General features: G+C 32.9%; 1 protein-coding gene across 2 annotated transcripts in view; it reads right to left on the bottom strand.

Annotated features, from left to right (window-relative positions):
* LOC125923048 (bifunctional heparan sulfate N-deacetylase/N-sulfotransferase 4) overlaps window positions 1–16,727 on the bottom strand; it is a 270,079-nt gene that overhangs the window by 226,369 nt on the left and 26,983 nt on the right. Inside the window, exon 1 of one of the 2 annotated variants that reach the window (XM_049631085.1) lies at window positions 6,960–7,964. In XM_049631085.1, coding sequence (XP_049487042.1) covers window positions 6,960–7,937 — 978 coding nt within the window. In that variant the 5' untranslated portion in view covers window positions 7,938–7,964. Of the gene's footprint in view, window positions 1–6,959; window positions 8,186–16,727 lie in introns of those variants that run through there. The other variant, XM_049631086.1, reaches the window with a different exon arrangement.

Below are 16,727 nucleotides of genomic sequence, written 5' to 3' on the forward strand. Positions count from 1 at the left end.
CTGGCTTAAATTCTTCAGTGACTCAAATAGTATCCTTCTGTCAACAAAGCTCTATATTATGGCCACAACCAACATATTCAGCACTTAATAACACTGCTACCTCTTACTTTATCATCCAAGCAACACAGACAACTTACCATTCCCAAAAATATTCTGATATTTTTGGCCAGATATTAGCTTGGATTGATCCATTGACCATGAATATACTTCCTCTTCTTGATTTGCTAGTGTTCTGTCATACCATCACAGAGGACTCAGATGCCACCCCTCCATGAAATTTCCCTGATTCTTAGAATTAGGCCCTCTTTTTTTCCCATTGTCAACATTTTGTCTTGGTATATATTGCATTCTACCTTGTAATGCAGATAACTGGAAACATGTCCTGCCTATTCTAATGAAAACAAGAACTGAATATTTTATGTTTGTGTAAACTTTATAATAAAAAATGTGGAGCCCATAGGTGAGAAATAATGATTTGGACATTGAATTAAATTATTTTAAGTTAATAAACAAAATGTTAATGTTTTTAGTTAAATGCCCAATTTGGAGGGATATTACCAGTATATATTTTCTCTCTCTCTCTTTTTTTCATTCCATCATTTAAAAGTGCACTTTTATATAATTTTGGTAATTTTTTTTAAGTAGAGACATTATTTACTTCCATGAAGAAATATCTTTTGGAAGAGATAGTGTTCTCTTCCACTGACAAAGTCATATGTATGGTGCCACATGAAAAAGTTCAGAAGAAAAGAAAATCTGAGACATTTACATTATGATTATAAATAAAAGAAGGAAGGAGTTTTCTTTTTGAGAGAGAGAATGAGAGAAAGAGAGCACATGCAAGTTGGGGAGGGGTAGAAAGAGAGGGAGAGAGAGAATCTTAAGCATGCATAGCATGGAGCCCTGAAAAGAGCCCAGCGTGAAGCCCCATGTGGAGCTCGATGCAGGACTCCATCTCATGACTGTGAGATCATGAAATGAGCTGAAATCAAGAGTAGGGCACTTAACCCACTGAACCACCCAGGCATCCAGGAAATTTTTTTTATTAAATACCTCCATATAGTGGCTGTCCTCTTCCAAGCTTGGAAACAAAACTCAAATTTTGTCTGAGTTTTCTGAACTCACTACTGACTTTGACAAAATACATTATATAGAGCATATCTTTTCAGCCAAGACAAACTCAAATTACAAAAATATTTTAATTGACACAGTGATTCTAACTAAGTTTATACAGAAAATGAATCATTCCTATGATAAGCCTCCGACAGTGTCTGTTTTTCTTTTGAACCAATTGAGCAACTTGAAATAGTATAATTATTGCAGCTGGGCATCTAAGGATTCCATGAGAAACTAAATGTAGCTCTTCCCTTACAGTCCTAAGAATTCTAGATCATTGTCAGGGCTGCAATTTCAGCAGGTCTAACTGATGGCTCCTCTCTTCTGCATAGGGTTATTTTATGCTTGAGCTCCTGCCTTCCAAGTTCCTTGTCATGTTCCCTATGTTGATCTCCAGGTTGTCATATATTGTCAAATCTTACTCTTCTATAATTGGGCCACTGCCTTCTGTGCCATTTTTTCTCAGATAGAAGACTATTTTTGCCTACAGACTAATCCCAGGATTGAGTATCTTCAGTTTGTTGTGAAATATCTTGATAAAATCTGATCCTACTTGCCTGGGCCACTACCCAGCTGTTATGCTACACTTAACTGATTACATGTCTTGCTCACCTACTTAGAAACTGCCAAACAACTTTCAGATGCTGCTTGCTTGATTGTCTGACTGGGCCATCCATCCAACTCCTACTGTCTGGACTGTTCTGCATTGCTGGATCTACACTGGTTAATATGTTAAATCTGGATTCCATTTACCACATATAATTTTTACTTTTCAGCTCCCTTTTTTGATAATGACTCCATTCAGTCTAGGATATCAAGCATTCTAAAAAAATTTTTTTCTATTAATTTGTCAGATGTAGCAATATGTTTCAGTCATAATGTTAAAATGTTATAAAACTAATCTTTCAATTACCAATATAGCTTCTCATCTTCTGTGCTGATATTCATAGCATCAATAATTTCTTATTTTATTAGATCACAACTTTAGAAATCATAAGTTTTTTTTTTCTTTTCTCTTCCAACCTTATTCAAATGATTAATCAAGATTTTGAAATTTTCTTTTATGATAGATTTCTTCTTTCCTATTCATAGCAACCTTGTCCCTCTTAAATGTCATAATTCCTACAAAAGTTTGAACTGAGATTTTATTTAAATATTTACATTAATAATATAAAAAATTGCCAAAATATTTTCATTGTATCATTTTCTTGTGTAAAAGAGACTTTCACATAGCTATTGGACCTAACCCTAAATCATTTACCTGTAGTGTAAGATCTTTTATTAATTGTCTCCTTTATATCTATTAACTTAACATCTTTCATGTATCGGTCATTCAATTTGCACAATTTCTTTTGCACTTTAAATTTTTGAACATATGATTTTCAGTTCAGGAAATATGTAGTCAAATAAGTGCATGATAACATCCATATTAAGATATCACTAAATTGTTTTATCTGGATCAATTCTTAACCCTAGTCTAGGTACAGATTCATTAAAAACAATATGGGGGGCAGGGAGGAGAGAAGAAAAGAAAAAAAAACCAATTAGCTTGCTAACCGTTTGTTTTTAGACTCTAGGTTTACAACATAGATTTTTTTCTAGTTCTGACTCTACTTAAAATGTACAAACAACTCGTTTTGAGACAAACCACAAAACTACTCAAATTACTTTTCTTAATGTAGTAACTCAAGTCTATGACTAATTTAGTCCTGCATCCACCAAACAGTTAAAGACAGTGCAATAATTGTCAATGAAGTATTTTCAAATCATGTCTAAGTTTTCTTGCTATATACTTTCTCAAAAGTACATGTATAAGAAAACTTGTCTCACTGTCTAATGTTGAAGTTGGCTCATGTGCATGAGGATGCTAAGTGAGAGTTAAGGTCAGTGATTATTCAGGGACTCAATTTAAAGAGAAATCACCACCTACCAGGGTCATTAGGACATGTGTCACTTTCTCATAAGAAGTAGGACTTAAGGTATCTTTTGAAATATGGGTCAATTCAGGAAACATTTTAGTCAAAGCACAGAAACTGAGAGGTCAAGTAGACATGAACAAGCTACAGCTGAGGGATAGACAGGGGCTAGCCTACTACAAGCAGTGTGTTTTGAGAAGTATTACAAATAAATGTTGAAAAGGTAAATTGAACTGGATCATATAGAACTTTAAATAAGAATGTCAGATTTATTACACATATACTGTTTTAGATATAGTCTTATATACAGTAGATGTTCAATAAATGAATAAATTAATTTTCTCAAGAAGTGTAAAGACATATAAAAATGCTAATAGTGATGCTTACTGCCAACAGAAAAAATACAAGAGGTCACAAAATTGATTAAAGTACCAAAATTATTGGTAGAATCAAAAATAATTCTGATTTCATTGTCCATATGGAAGCTTACATTTACCATGTTCATGTTTTCAAAGCCCTCATTGGGAAAAAAAAAATTTATTCTGTCTTAGGAAACTATGAAAAAAGAATATATTATCTTAATTCTACCAAACATCTATGACTATACCAAATGTTTCAACCAAGGGTAAACCATTTCCCACAGAAATCTAATTAGTTGACTGCAAGAAGTTTTTTAAAATTAAAACTTTAATAATCAGGATGGCCTTTATTATTTTTGCTTACATACATGTAATTAAGGCCATTATGAAAAAAATTTGTTTTCAAAACTAGGAAAGAATAAATCCAAGTGTTTAAGACACCACTCTAAATAACCTGAGGTCATACTGCTAATAGAACCTTAGATGTACAGGAATATTTTCTGATTGCCTTGAAGATTACACAGAAATATTCCCAGGTCAAAACATGACCATATTTTCTGACTTTACTGATAGCTAATATTTTACAAACTTTAGAAATATAATTCTAGAAGATTATATACATGAATAATTTCTTCTATCTTGAGGGTTTGTTTTTAAGTTTATTTATTTTGAGAGAGAGAGAGAAAGAGAGAGAGCATGAGCCGGGGAGGGACAGAGAGAGAAGGAGAGAGAATCTCAAGCAGGCTGTGTGCTGTCAGCTCAGTTTGTGATCATGACCTAAGCCAAAATCAAGAGGGACGCTTAAGCGACTGAGCCACCCAGGCGCCCCTCTTAAGTTTTTACACATGCAATAAAATTTTGGCAGCAATTAGATGATAGTTACTGCACCTGCGTGAGCTTAATTTTGCTTGCCTTGGAAATGAACACACTAATTTCTGTCTCAGTGGCTTTGGATGGAGGAAGGCATGATGAAATCAAATAAAATATGCAAGTTTCTAAAAGAAGCTAGATCTACGGTAGCTTGGGTCAGGCAGAACCATGTAGTGAAAAGAATGCGGGTTTTCAAGTTCGATTAAAAGAAAACATGTGCTCTTTTTATTGCATCAAATGCTGTACCTTAAAAATGCTAATTCTTTAGCAGTATGATCGTGAATCTCTATCTCAAAATGGGAAAATGTGCTCAAGCTAAAATACACTAATATATTTTTTGTCAATAGCGTGAGGTGGTATTGCACACAAAGGTGTGTTTGTTGTTAAATGCTCCCAGCTATATACTCCAGGTCTAATTGTGTGAATGGCCCAAGAAGAGTCCAGTCATGTATATAACCAATAATTTTCAAACACAACTCTCCAGCTTTCCTAAATGTGTTCTGTTGAGGAACAGAGTACCTCTACTCTCATTTCAGTATAATAGAGAAAAATGTCAGCAGCCATGCAATACCTCTGCTTTAGAAAATTTGGGCAGAGTTTGAAGGAGGACAGATTTCTCCTCATCTTTACCAAAGTATAAGATTAAATGCTACAATGCCAGAAAAGGACATGACAATGAAGAACATGAGAGCATTAAGAACTTTTCTACACATAATTTAAAATTTTTCCCACAAAATCATATTAATCCAAAAAATAAGGTCAAAATAAAAATCAAATGCCAAGGACTGGGACTAGAATTTTTATATTTGGAAAGTTGTATTTCCTCTTGACCTTTAATTAACTAAGAGGGTAATAACCCTCAGTTCCAATCAATTTTCTGATACTCTTTGATTAATAGTTCTGAGGAAGAACCAGAAACAACACCAAAAGGGGCATGAAAAAGTATTTTTTTCAAAGTGACAGTCAGGGTGTGTGAGTGTGTGTGTGTGGGTGGGTGTGTGTTGAGTGTATAATTAAGATACATGTGCACATACACACTCTCTCTCTCTCTCTCTATATATATATATGTATATATATATGTATGTGTATATATATATATGTATATATATATATGTATGTGTATATATATATATATGTATATATAGACACACACACACACATACACATACACATACAATCTTTCTGATCCTTTCTCTGCCTGTGACATTGTTCCAGTTTTGTTAAATTTCAGTATTCCATTATTGTTTGGGGTTATGTTACTTAAAAAGTCATCAGTGAATACTGTATAGTGGTGAATAGTTATTTGTAAGTTTTTATTGAGAGTAAGTGAAATAGCTGAATTTAGGCTGGAAAAGTTTGTTAGAGTCATAAAGTTTTTCAACTCATATACTTTGTTAAATTGAAATTAGGAAACCCTCTCCTTTTAGGGTTTCAGGATACGAATCACTTGAGAAACTTTTGAAACATATAACGCTTGTTTATGATACTGAAATAAATATAAAACTACAGTTTATATTAATTAAAGGAATAGTAAATAGAAAACAAGTAAGAAAGAAACAGAAAAATCTGGACAGAACTCAAGGGGCATCATTTAATCCCTTTACAACAATGTCCAAAATGAAGTATTTGGGTACCAGTCAAGTGATGCTTCATTTGGTGGCTCATTAAAAATAGAGGCCACCGGTTCACATGTACTTTGAACATTTTTAGAAAGTGAACTTACTTCACTGGTTTTAATCATGTCTTACTACTTGGTCATAAGGCCTCAGGATAGGAAAATGCTGTCATTTTGAAGTAGTATTGAGGTTTCATCTTTGGAGGATAAAAAGCCTAACAGCAGGAATAAAAAATGATATGATCTTTATAATCTTTAGTTCTTTTATAATTTTAAGTTGTGTCGTATTATTTCTGTTTGTAGTTTGCTACAATTATTTGTCCAGGAATGAATTTAGTTACATACAGGACAAGATAGGCACAAATGAGAATACTGAATCAAGATTAAAAAAAAAGAAGGAATTATTCTTAGAATTACCTACCTAACCTAGTATACCATATTTGGCTTTTTGTTTATCTAGTAACAATCGCAAGGTTAATTTGTTATAAAGTCAAACACTGTTGTGTTACCCAAAACAATATGATAAATTTATAAAAGAGATAATAAGGGAAGAGTTCTGAGTTCAAGTCCAATACGCATTCTCTATAAAACTACATTTTTGCTCATATCTACATTTACAAGTATATTAACATTTCATGTAAACAAACACTATGCTTACTTGAAGTTACAAGAGGTACTTCTCCATCTTGTATTTCAACCACCACTGTCAAACCCAAGGAGGGCAGGGGATCAGTCGAAGAATCGAGTTTTATGACTATATGGGTCTCACTGCTACAAACTGCAACATGTGCTAGAAGGAGAAAGCCAGTTCTACAGAGTTCTTGAGCAAGGTCTAAGAAGAGCAAGGAAATTAATTGTAAATATTCTTTGGGATATTGTAGTTCTATCCCCTACAAAGCATCTGGGGTATGTGTGTGAGGAATAGTTAAGGCTTAGTTCAATATTTTTAATGCCTATTTTATTTCAAACATACTGCATCTTAAAACTTTGCATAAGTAGGAATCTAAAATATTCAAAATTACATTTTATTAATACCACAGTTAGTGAAACAAAAATTACGATGTTATTTATAAATGTTCTTACCTTTACATCTTTGACATTCATCCTTGTTCCCTCTTTCCCAACAAAGATATCATCAATGTCCACAAGGATGTACCTGTCCAAGGACAGTGTCAGCCTCTTCCCTGACAAGAAGGAGATGGCATCTATGAAGATGAGCTTGTGTAGCCAAAAGTTTAAGTTGTTGCCAAAAAGAACGCGCTGAATTCCATCATGAAGCCCCAGATCCTGAATCACTGTCGCATAGAGTGGTTTGCTGGATGAGGATGAAAGGAATTTTTCTGTCTGTAATTCAGTTAAAAGCACAGGCTGGTAGGTTGAATGATTATATTGGAAAATACTCCAGTCTTCCCCAGGAAGAGGGCCTTTCTCAACCTTGGGGGCTTTGGTAATATGCAGCAAAGGAGACTGAGGGTTGACAAAACAGTCCTTTAGAGCTAGATTATTGAAAAGGTTTAATGGAAAGCCTTTTAATTGTGTACTTGGTAAGCTGTTCTCATTGGCTTTATGAAAACCAATTATACTAACACTGTATTCCACACAGTATTTTTCTAAAAGCTCTCGATTCCATGAGTCCATGCTGACATACTTCAGAATATTTTCATAAATAACTAAAATATATTTCCCTTTGCCATTATCTGTAAGAGGAGGTATATCCCCCTTGCCAGGGGCAATGACCATTTGGTACTGAAATCGGCTAGACTCCAAGATAGCTATGATATCTTGACCAAGTTGAGAATATTGGCTCTCCACAAATAGGAGGACAGTAGGATCAGTTTTGGATGTATCAATAGGTTTAACTGTTTTCAGCTCCATTGACCGATATGGTAGAATTTTGATGTCAGCACATTCTGCTTCTGCAGTGGTTTCAATAACAGTCATTTCCTGTTTATAGCCAGAGTAGAGGAAATAGGCAGAAATGACAATGCTCACCAAACAAAAGGTAGCTAAAAGAACAATCAATGTTCGAAAACTTCTCCGAAGCTTCACAATAAGATTCATTTTTTAAAATACTGCTTTGTAAGTTTTTTCCAATTTCTTTTTCTAAAGTGCCATAGTGAATAAAGTATGAGATGGTGCAATTATCACTTCCCAAAAGTTCATGTAACCATTGCAAACCATGTAAAATGTTTGAAGGGATCACAAGTAAGTTAAAGCTGGAAGACAATGGACCAGGAGAGCAAAAGTTGAAGAAGGGATTTTGAGTATGTCCAATACCAAAGACTGATGCAGAATCCTTTAAACATTATCTGAAAAAAAGGAGAAATGTAATGACTAAGACAGAAATATAAATACAAATGTTTATGTGATATGGATGCTTATATATAAGAAAAATACATATCAAAGATAATTTTAGTGTGTTAATATGCTAAAATATTAATAGCTTAAAGTTTACAGTCTAGGTTTTTACTATTAGAGTAGATTTTTTTCATGTCTTCAAGAATACAGTTTCCTATTTCATTTTGCCAAAGAAAGAGATCATTTTTCAAACTAGTCATCTCAAAAAAAAAAAAAAAAAAGACTTAAGAGAGGCATCTGGGTGGCTTGGTTGGTTAAGCGCACCACTCCTGATTTCTTTTAGCTTAGGTCATGATCTTATGGATTGGTGAGTTCAAGACCCACATCAGGCTCTGTCCTGACAGCTCGGAGGGAGCCTGCTTGGGATTCTTTGTCTCCCTTTCTCTCTCTGCCCCACTTCCCCCTCTCTCAAAATAAATAAATAAACTTATAAAAGAGAGAGCTAAGAAAGAAAGTTTTAGTGTAAAATGTTAATAACCATAAAGATTGCTTCTATAGGACTGGTAAACATTATTTACATAAAGAATTAGAAAATCAAATATTTGTGTATGAGTTGGAACAGTGAAACATGTTCTAAGTGTCTGCTAAGTATCTGGAGTGCCAAGCTGAGGGAATGATTTTGTCTTAAGTATATACAGTTGTTACAGGTTTTTCCCTTTAATAACACATCCTTTTCTGAAGTTGCAGGGATACACTTGGTCTTCTTCACCATACCAGCCAAAATACACAGGACTTCTCTTTCTCTATTCTTAGAAGCAAAGTGATGGAGGAGCTATAGGAGAAAGAACAAAATGGGAACAACCATCCTCAGACCCCTCTAATGAGAGGCCAGGAAGCCTAGATGAGAAGAAAAGCTTTGACATGTTTGTCTTAAAGCACATTCTAAATTTGGCTTGCCCCTATAATCGAAATTAAATTTGAATTTTTATTCATTATTAATAAATTTATTATTTTAATGTAATTATAATATTGATATTATATTAATTATTAACATTATTAATTATAATTATTAATTATTAATACATTATGATTTAAATAAATTATAATTTAATAGTTAAATTATAATTTATTCATTATTAAATTTTATCTAATAATCATATGTTCTATTTCCATATCACTTTCTTTAGTTCAAAAGAAAAAGAATGTAGAGAGAATTAAAAAATTTTTTCCCCAAATGGCTTTACCACAAATGGATATAATTTTCCATTATTCTATTTTATTTGTTTTGATGGATGACTCTAATTTTTAGTGAATTGCTTTCTATAAAAAATTTTCTTAATTCTCAAAACTGGTTTAGACTATGGAATTTTCAAATTCCCAGTTTACCAAACTCTTGTCAAACTAGTAGAAAACAATCAAAAAAGTTCATGTTTTCAATTTGTGACACATATACTTTAATACACAATAATACTATTGACATGCAACATCACAGAAAATCAAATTAACATGTAATATGAGTTGTATATTATACATATTGTGTCATTTTGTAAATATTTTATAGGTTTTTGGTTTTTTTTTTTAATTTGAAGAACCTGTGTAATTAATAGCTATTAATGATTAAAAGATTATTAAACTATGGAGCATGTGGGTGACTCTTTGGTTGAGCATCCAGTCTCAGCTCAGGTCATGACCATGATATCGCAGTTAGTGAGTTTGAGCCCCACCTGCCCTGCGATTGCTCTGTGATGAAAGTGCACTTTGGATCCTCTGTTCCCATCTCTCTCTGCCTCTCCTCTTTCTCAAACACAAATAAATGGACATCAAAAAAAGATTATTAGACTAAATGATTAAACTATAATATGATACTACTCCCATTTTATTTTATTATTTTTTTTATTTTTTTTTAATTTTTTTTAATGTTTATTTATTTTTGAGACAGAGAGAGACAGAGCATGAATGGGGTAGGGTCAGAGAGAGAGGGAGACACAGAATCGGAAGCAGGCTCCAGGCTCTGAGCTGTCAGCACAGAGCCCGACGCGGGGCTCGAACTCACAGACCGTGAGATCATGACCTGAGCCGAAGTCGGACGCTTAACCGACCAAGCCACCCAGGCACCCCTTCCATTTTATATTTTTATGTTCTGATGTTCTGAAATACATTTTTCCTGGTAATTTAAATAAAATTCAACAGTTGGATAACGTTTGTCTATGCCTTAGATTTTGGGAAAAAATAAAAACAACCTCAAATATCCACAATTAAAAATTTTTAAATTTCTACCAAACATTTCAATTCTTCAGATTCTATTTATATATAGACTTGAATTTTTACCAATTTGAAAAATCCCCCTAGTGGTTTCATATTTACTTTAAAGAAAAATTAACTTCCATGTTAGGCACTTACTAATACTGCTATCAAAAATAATTATTTAAGATAATTATTTAATCTCCAAAAACTTTTCAAGTATCAAAATACTCTATTCTCTATAAACAAACTGAATTGTATTTTAATAAAAGAAATGAAATACAGCAATGAAAAGGTTTTGGTTTGATTAAAATGTACAAATCAATTATGCTGTATCCTCTAGTTTTGTGTATATATGAACATGGCCATAAAGTTCATTTTAAAACTAAAAATTAAATTAAACAATATGTATAATAAATATTGAAAAATTTGAAATTCGCCAAAGGAAATTATACAGTCTTATATTATATCTACTGCTAGATTTCTCCAAGCTCATGTATTTGGTTTTAAAATCCGTTAAGTGTACAGGGAATTAGCTCCATCCCCACCCCACCCCATCCCCTGGATCACCCACAAGAACAGACTAATTCACATACTTTGTGGGTTTGCTTAGTATTTTAAGAGGCAATTTAGTAAGGAATTTAAAAAATGGATGACACTACTTTGTTAAATCCTTATCTATTCTGACATTAAAGATGTGATTTTTATTTTTGAATACACAAAGGATGAGATGTCAGTTTTGCATATTAGAATGGCTCATCTTAATATGTAATAGTGAAAAAAAATTAAAAAGCATATGGAACTAGAATCTGCCAACCAAAAGAATAAATAAAATTTAAATATGACATTTATTTAACATTAATATGTTCAGAGTTAGAAGAATGAGAGATACATATTATCACCATTGTGGATATGTGAGTTTGAATGTGAACGTGTGTGTGTGTGTGTGTGTGTGTGTGTGTGTGTATTTTAACCTAAGGACTTATCCTTCTTCCCATTCAGTCCTCCCACTTATCCTTCCCTAACAAAAATTAGGCAGTGCAAGTGAGAAGTCTGGAAAATAAAAGATGGTAAACCAGAGATGTTTACTTATGTCCTATGCCTGAGACAGAAGAGGTTTGGCATTGTTTGGGATGCCAAAGCAATGCAGTCTGTGATTTGCCTGAATCTCTTGTTGTGAAGTAATAGAAAAAAATATGTATATACACACACATACATGTGTATCTGTCCTCCTGTTGCTGGCATAAAGCTCCTAAAAGACTTGTTATTTCCTATAATAAGAGCACTAAGAGCATCTTTAGATATAATATTTGGTTTTTGACACTGGTTCCTGACACAGAGCTCCTAAAGTTCTTGGAATTTCCTGGGTGAGAGCAGTATCTTTTGTTCTAATGAGGCAATGCTTGGTGGGTTCCTGGTGGTCACTAAAAAGACCACGCCCTGTTTAGATGCTTAGAACTTTTAGCCTCACCCTCATCCTACAGGAAGGGGAGAGGGACTGGAAACTAGGTCAATAATGGATCATGCCTACATGATGAAGCCTCCATAAAATTCCCAAGGTTTTGGGATCTGGAGAGCTTCCAGGTTGGTGAACATATCCACAAATGTGGATGCACCCCAACTCCATAGGGACAGAAACTCTTGCGCTTAGGACCCTACCATACTTTATCTTATGTATCTCTTTATATGGCTGTTCATCTGTATCTTTTATCATACAGTAAATTGGTAAATGAAATAAGTGGTTCCCTAAGTTTTGTGACTTTCCTAGCAAACCATCAAATCCGAATCCAAGGTGAGGTCATAAGAACCTCTGATTTGTCTCAAAGTCAGAGTGGTTGTGGAAAACCTGGGGACCTACAACTTGCAATTGGTATCTTCAGAAGGTGAGGGGCAGTGTCCTAGGACTGAGCCCTAAACATGTGGGGTCTGAAATAACTCTGGTTAGTGCCAGATTGAATTGAATTGTAGGACAACCAATCGGTGTCACAAAGCATTGCCCCATATATCTGGAGTCAGAAGTGTAATGAGGGTGGCAGTAGTGTGAGTATAAAGAAGAAACACATGGAGGAAAAGTAGGTTTATTATATAGTGCTGTGTCCCTTACAAAGGAAAAAACAAACAAACAACAAACAAAAAAAAACAAGGCAGAGTGTAGGGTAGGAACACCAACTTAAGAACCTTGGAAAAGTCAATAAAATTGAGATCATTTTTAAAAAGACAGATGTTAAATTAGACATAAAAAATAGGCATATTCATTTAAGGGTAATAGTGAAGACATCAAATGCTATTTCAAAATCCTAAAAATATGTGTCATGTATTCTTAAGGAGTCTTTAGTGATATGCTAGTTTCGACTTTACCTTAATCCAGTGCATTGTGCAGGATGAACCTGAGACCAGCTGGAAACAAAAGGCACAAGCAGGAGCTCTTTGCCCTGTTTTCCCCTTACATCATGATGTTTTTCTTATAGAATGAGTGGGCAAATGCATGGATGAACAAGTAAAGAGCATTTGTTAGGTTACATTTCCTTAACCACCATACCAAGCAAGTTAAATAGGCTTTGATCCCAAGTCTGCTAAATCTGCCTTTCACCTGTCCTAATAAATCTACTTTAAAAATTTGGAGACACCTATTCATTATTTTTTGTGACAACATATCCCCAAAAAAGTGCAGCTGCATGACCCCTGTGCAGGCTTTGGTGAGAAAAAAAAAGGAAGCTTTTAGGTGCTGGCTTCCTTGCTGGCTTCTTTTCTTTTCTCTTTTTCTTCTTTTCTCTTTTCTTTTCTTTTTTTTTTTCTTTTCTTTTTTCTTTCTTTCGTCTTCTCTTCTCATCTCTCTTCTCTTCTTTTCTTTTCTTTTCACCTTCCAAATGTGACTCATCACCTCAGTAGTAGTGGAATAAATATCTCTCAGAATCTTTCACTCTCTTTGAAGATTAGGTAATGTGAAATTATTGTTTTGTATATCTGTTTTTAAAATGTTCTTTGACTTATTTCCAAAATTTATAGATTTTTAAAAAAAATAGTTTGTGAAATCCATTTACCAAGAGTTCTCAAACATTGTAAATTTCTAGTAATTTCTGGTAGCAGTAGAGGAATTATTAAACAAGGCAACTGAAGAAAGTATTATAGTTATTGCTATTTTTTGGAAAGAAGAAAATTCAGAAGTAAGCTAGGGGCTAGGAATCACAATGAATTTATGAGTGACTTTTTCTTTTTTGAAGGTGGTATCATGAGCTATACAGATGATCACAGAGGCTCATTAAAGTTAGCTGAAATTGAAAAAAAAATACAATAATATTTACTAGCATTTAATAAGTGGTTACTTCTTGACAGTCATTATAGTACATTTTTTTTGCATTCATCACCCTGTTAGTTAGTCATTATTAGTCTATTTTTAAAATGAGGAATTCGGGATTTAGAGGGTTTAGAAAAGGGACTGAGATCATGCTCCTGGTGATTTTTGATGCCAGTGTTCTATATGCCACCATTGCACTGGTGAGAAAAACCAAGTTAGATGAGACCAAGAATTTAACTGTTAGTATAACAATAATTTAACACAGATATCAGCAAGTTTTATTTAAATTTGAATATTTCATCTGAATTTATTTCAGATATTCAAAGCCAGAAATATCTACCCAAAAGGCAGAAAACAATCTAGAAGAGAACTGGATTAGCACAAAAGAAACTGTGTTGTAAGCTGAGATGACTGAAGAATTTGGAATAATTCAACTTTGACTTTTCATGATACATGGGGTGGGAGGGCATATTTTACCAAGTATCTCATTTTCATATGCTTCTTGAGTTCTTTCTTTTATCTTAGGAATATTATAAAGAATTAGTTTATATTTCATATTAATAAAGCAATGGTTTTAATTAAAATTGTGATATGTAAACATTTAACCATTTATTCCCATGTATTGATGGCCCTCACACTCTCTTAGGGAGAATTCCAAAATTTATAATCATCTTTCAAGACAGATGCATTTTTCCCAAAATTATAATTCACCAACACATAAATGGCAATGAAATAGACCAAAATAAAAATATTGATGTACTTCATGTAGTGAGGGTAAGTAGCGCTTTAGGAAACATGAGTTTGTTAGCTTTGTATGTATATATTTTATGTGTTTTTGAATCCCAATGGGGTGATTTCTTTTCTGGGTCAGAGTAAAAGATTCTTGAAAAACACTACTCCAGAAGGCACAGCTAATTCAAATTATTTAACCTGGTTTTAAGAGAATAATAAATATCATAGAGGCTTTAGCCAAAGATGGATTTAGTCTCTTAAGATTCTGAGTGCTTTCTAAAAATATCCATTATTATTCAACAGAATTTGAGACTAAGAATTGGTGGATATCACATGGTTTGATCCCTTGGAGCTCCTTTTAGCGTCCAGGCTTCAACAACCATACCTATGTATACAACTTTTTCAAAATGAAGGTACTGCATGATGAGTAATTGTTATATTTAATCAAAATAAAAATAGTATGCTTAGTTTATGATTTTCTGAAATAATGATTTTTTCTACTCTTATAACCAGTGACTGTTACTGAACTTTTATACACTTCATATTTTCTTGATTTCAGTGACATAATATAAATTTATTTTAGTCCCCAAAGTGTGCGTTTTTATCAGTACACACTCTTAAAAGTGTCATTTCCAACATAATGATAACATTACTACCACCATATTATATTGTAAAATAATATTATACTAGGTACATAGCTCTGAGCTATCAGCTATATTCACACTTCAAAAGATTATGAAAGCAACTCAGTAAATAGAAGAGTAAATGTCAGGCGATTTCTTTTATCACCATTTCCTGGAGATATATATATATATAGTGCCTATTTACCATTTTCATAGGTCTTGTTTTCTAGAGCAGAAAAACAACATGATTTTTCAAAAGGAAGAGTTCACTTTTATTAAAATAAAAATGCAAATATCTATATATTTATCTTGTTTATTAGAAAAACATAAGAACTTTGAGAAGAAGGAAAACACTAATTGGATATTTTTTTCTCTTTGGCATTTAAAACTTACAAATAAGTAGCAGAAATGCTATTTGTGACCAAGTGGAGAGATCTAGTAAATGAATCATTGCATAGAACTCTGTATTTGTTCTTATAGTCAAGATTTCATCATCAAATTTTGCCTTTAACACCAATGAAATAACAACATCTCCAGAAGGTATAATCCAGAATTAAATAGCATTAAACACCTTTGAATGCCTGTATTTGTTCAAAGGAACTCTAAAATTCAAACAATTCCCTTAGGACCTTGAGATGATTTTGAGATAGATCTTTGACATCTCTCTCATTTTTGTGTAGATTTGGGGGTAATGTTTACTGTGATATTCAGAATTAAAGTAGGACCAGCTGGGGTGTCTAAAATTCAGTTCCATTTTGGATATGCTACTATTTTCTCCCATAGGGGAGGCATTCATCCAGCATCCATTCAACATATAAATGTATTAACCTTTATTAACAGTCTAATATTTTCCAGGTATATCTGCAAATTCAACGGTAGCTCATATCATCATAAAAAATACCTAAGTTCTTTTATTTTCATCTATTCTTAATTTCTCCTGTTTATTTATTATCTTCCTTTCATTTCCAGAAAATTTTTCTCTTTTTTTCCCTGTCTTGACACTGGATGGTTTTAAAGTTACCTTTAACTTCTTAACTTTTACCCTTAACAGTTTAACTTTTTTGCAAATTAGATTTAATGTGATGAGTATGAGCATTAAACAGCGATCTATGTAACAACGTTTCCATTTTCTATTTCCATTTTCTTCTCATTCCAAATAAGCAATTTATGAGGGAACTAAAAAGATGACTGAAGAAATGAAATATATGGTATGCTTCCTTGTTTAGATATAGTCTTATGAACAATTTTCTCTCAACTCTTTTTCTGGAAATTGTCTCATCTACAAAGGAGATGTTAAAAATGTTTTTAAAAACTGACACTAAGTTTTTTCTTTGCAAAATTATGTATATTTCTACTACAAAAGCATGAAAATTTGCAAACATTTGTTAACAAAAACTTCATGTATTTCTAGTTGTTTCTCTATACGTAATTTGTTTTTATGTAGTTTTTATGTAGCTGTATTTGTTTATATATGTTTTTATGTGGTTGTGATTATACAAAAAGTAATTTTATCCTATGGTATTACTTAAAATTATAACATAACTAGTTACAATAAAAGGGAAATGATGAAACCCTTCTTGTATCCATTATTGTTTTTTCATTTCCATTCCTAGACATATTTTGAGAATTTCAATAATTTCTAAGCCTGATAGCCCCACTATC

This window comes from Panthera uncia, chromosome B1, assembly GCF_023721935.1.
Source record: "Panthera uncia isolate 11264 chromosome B1, Puncia_PCG_1.0, whole genome shotgun sequence".
Taxonomy (NCBI): Eukaryota; Metazoa; Chordata; class Mammalia; order Carnivora; family Felidae; genus Panthera; species Panthera uncia.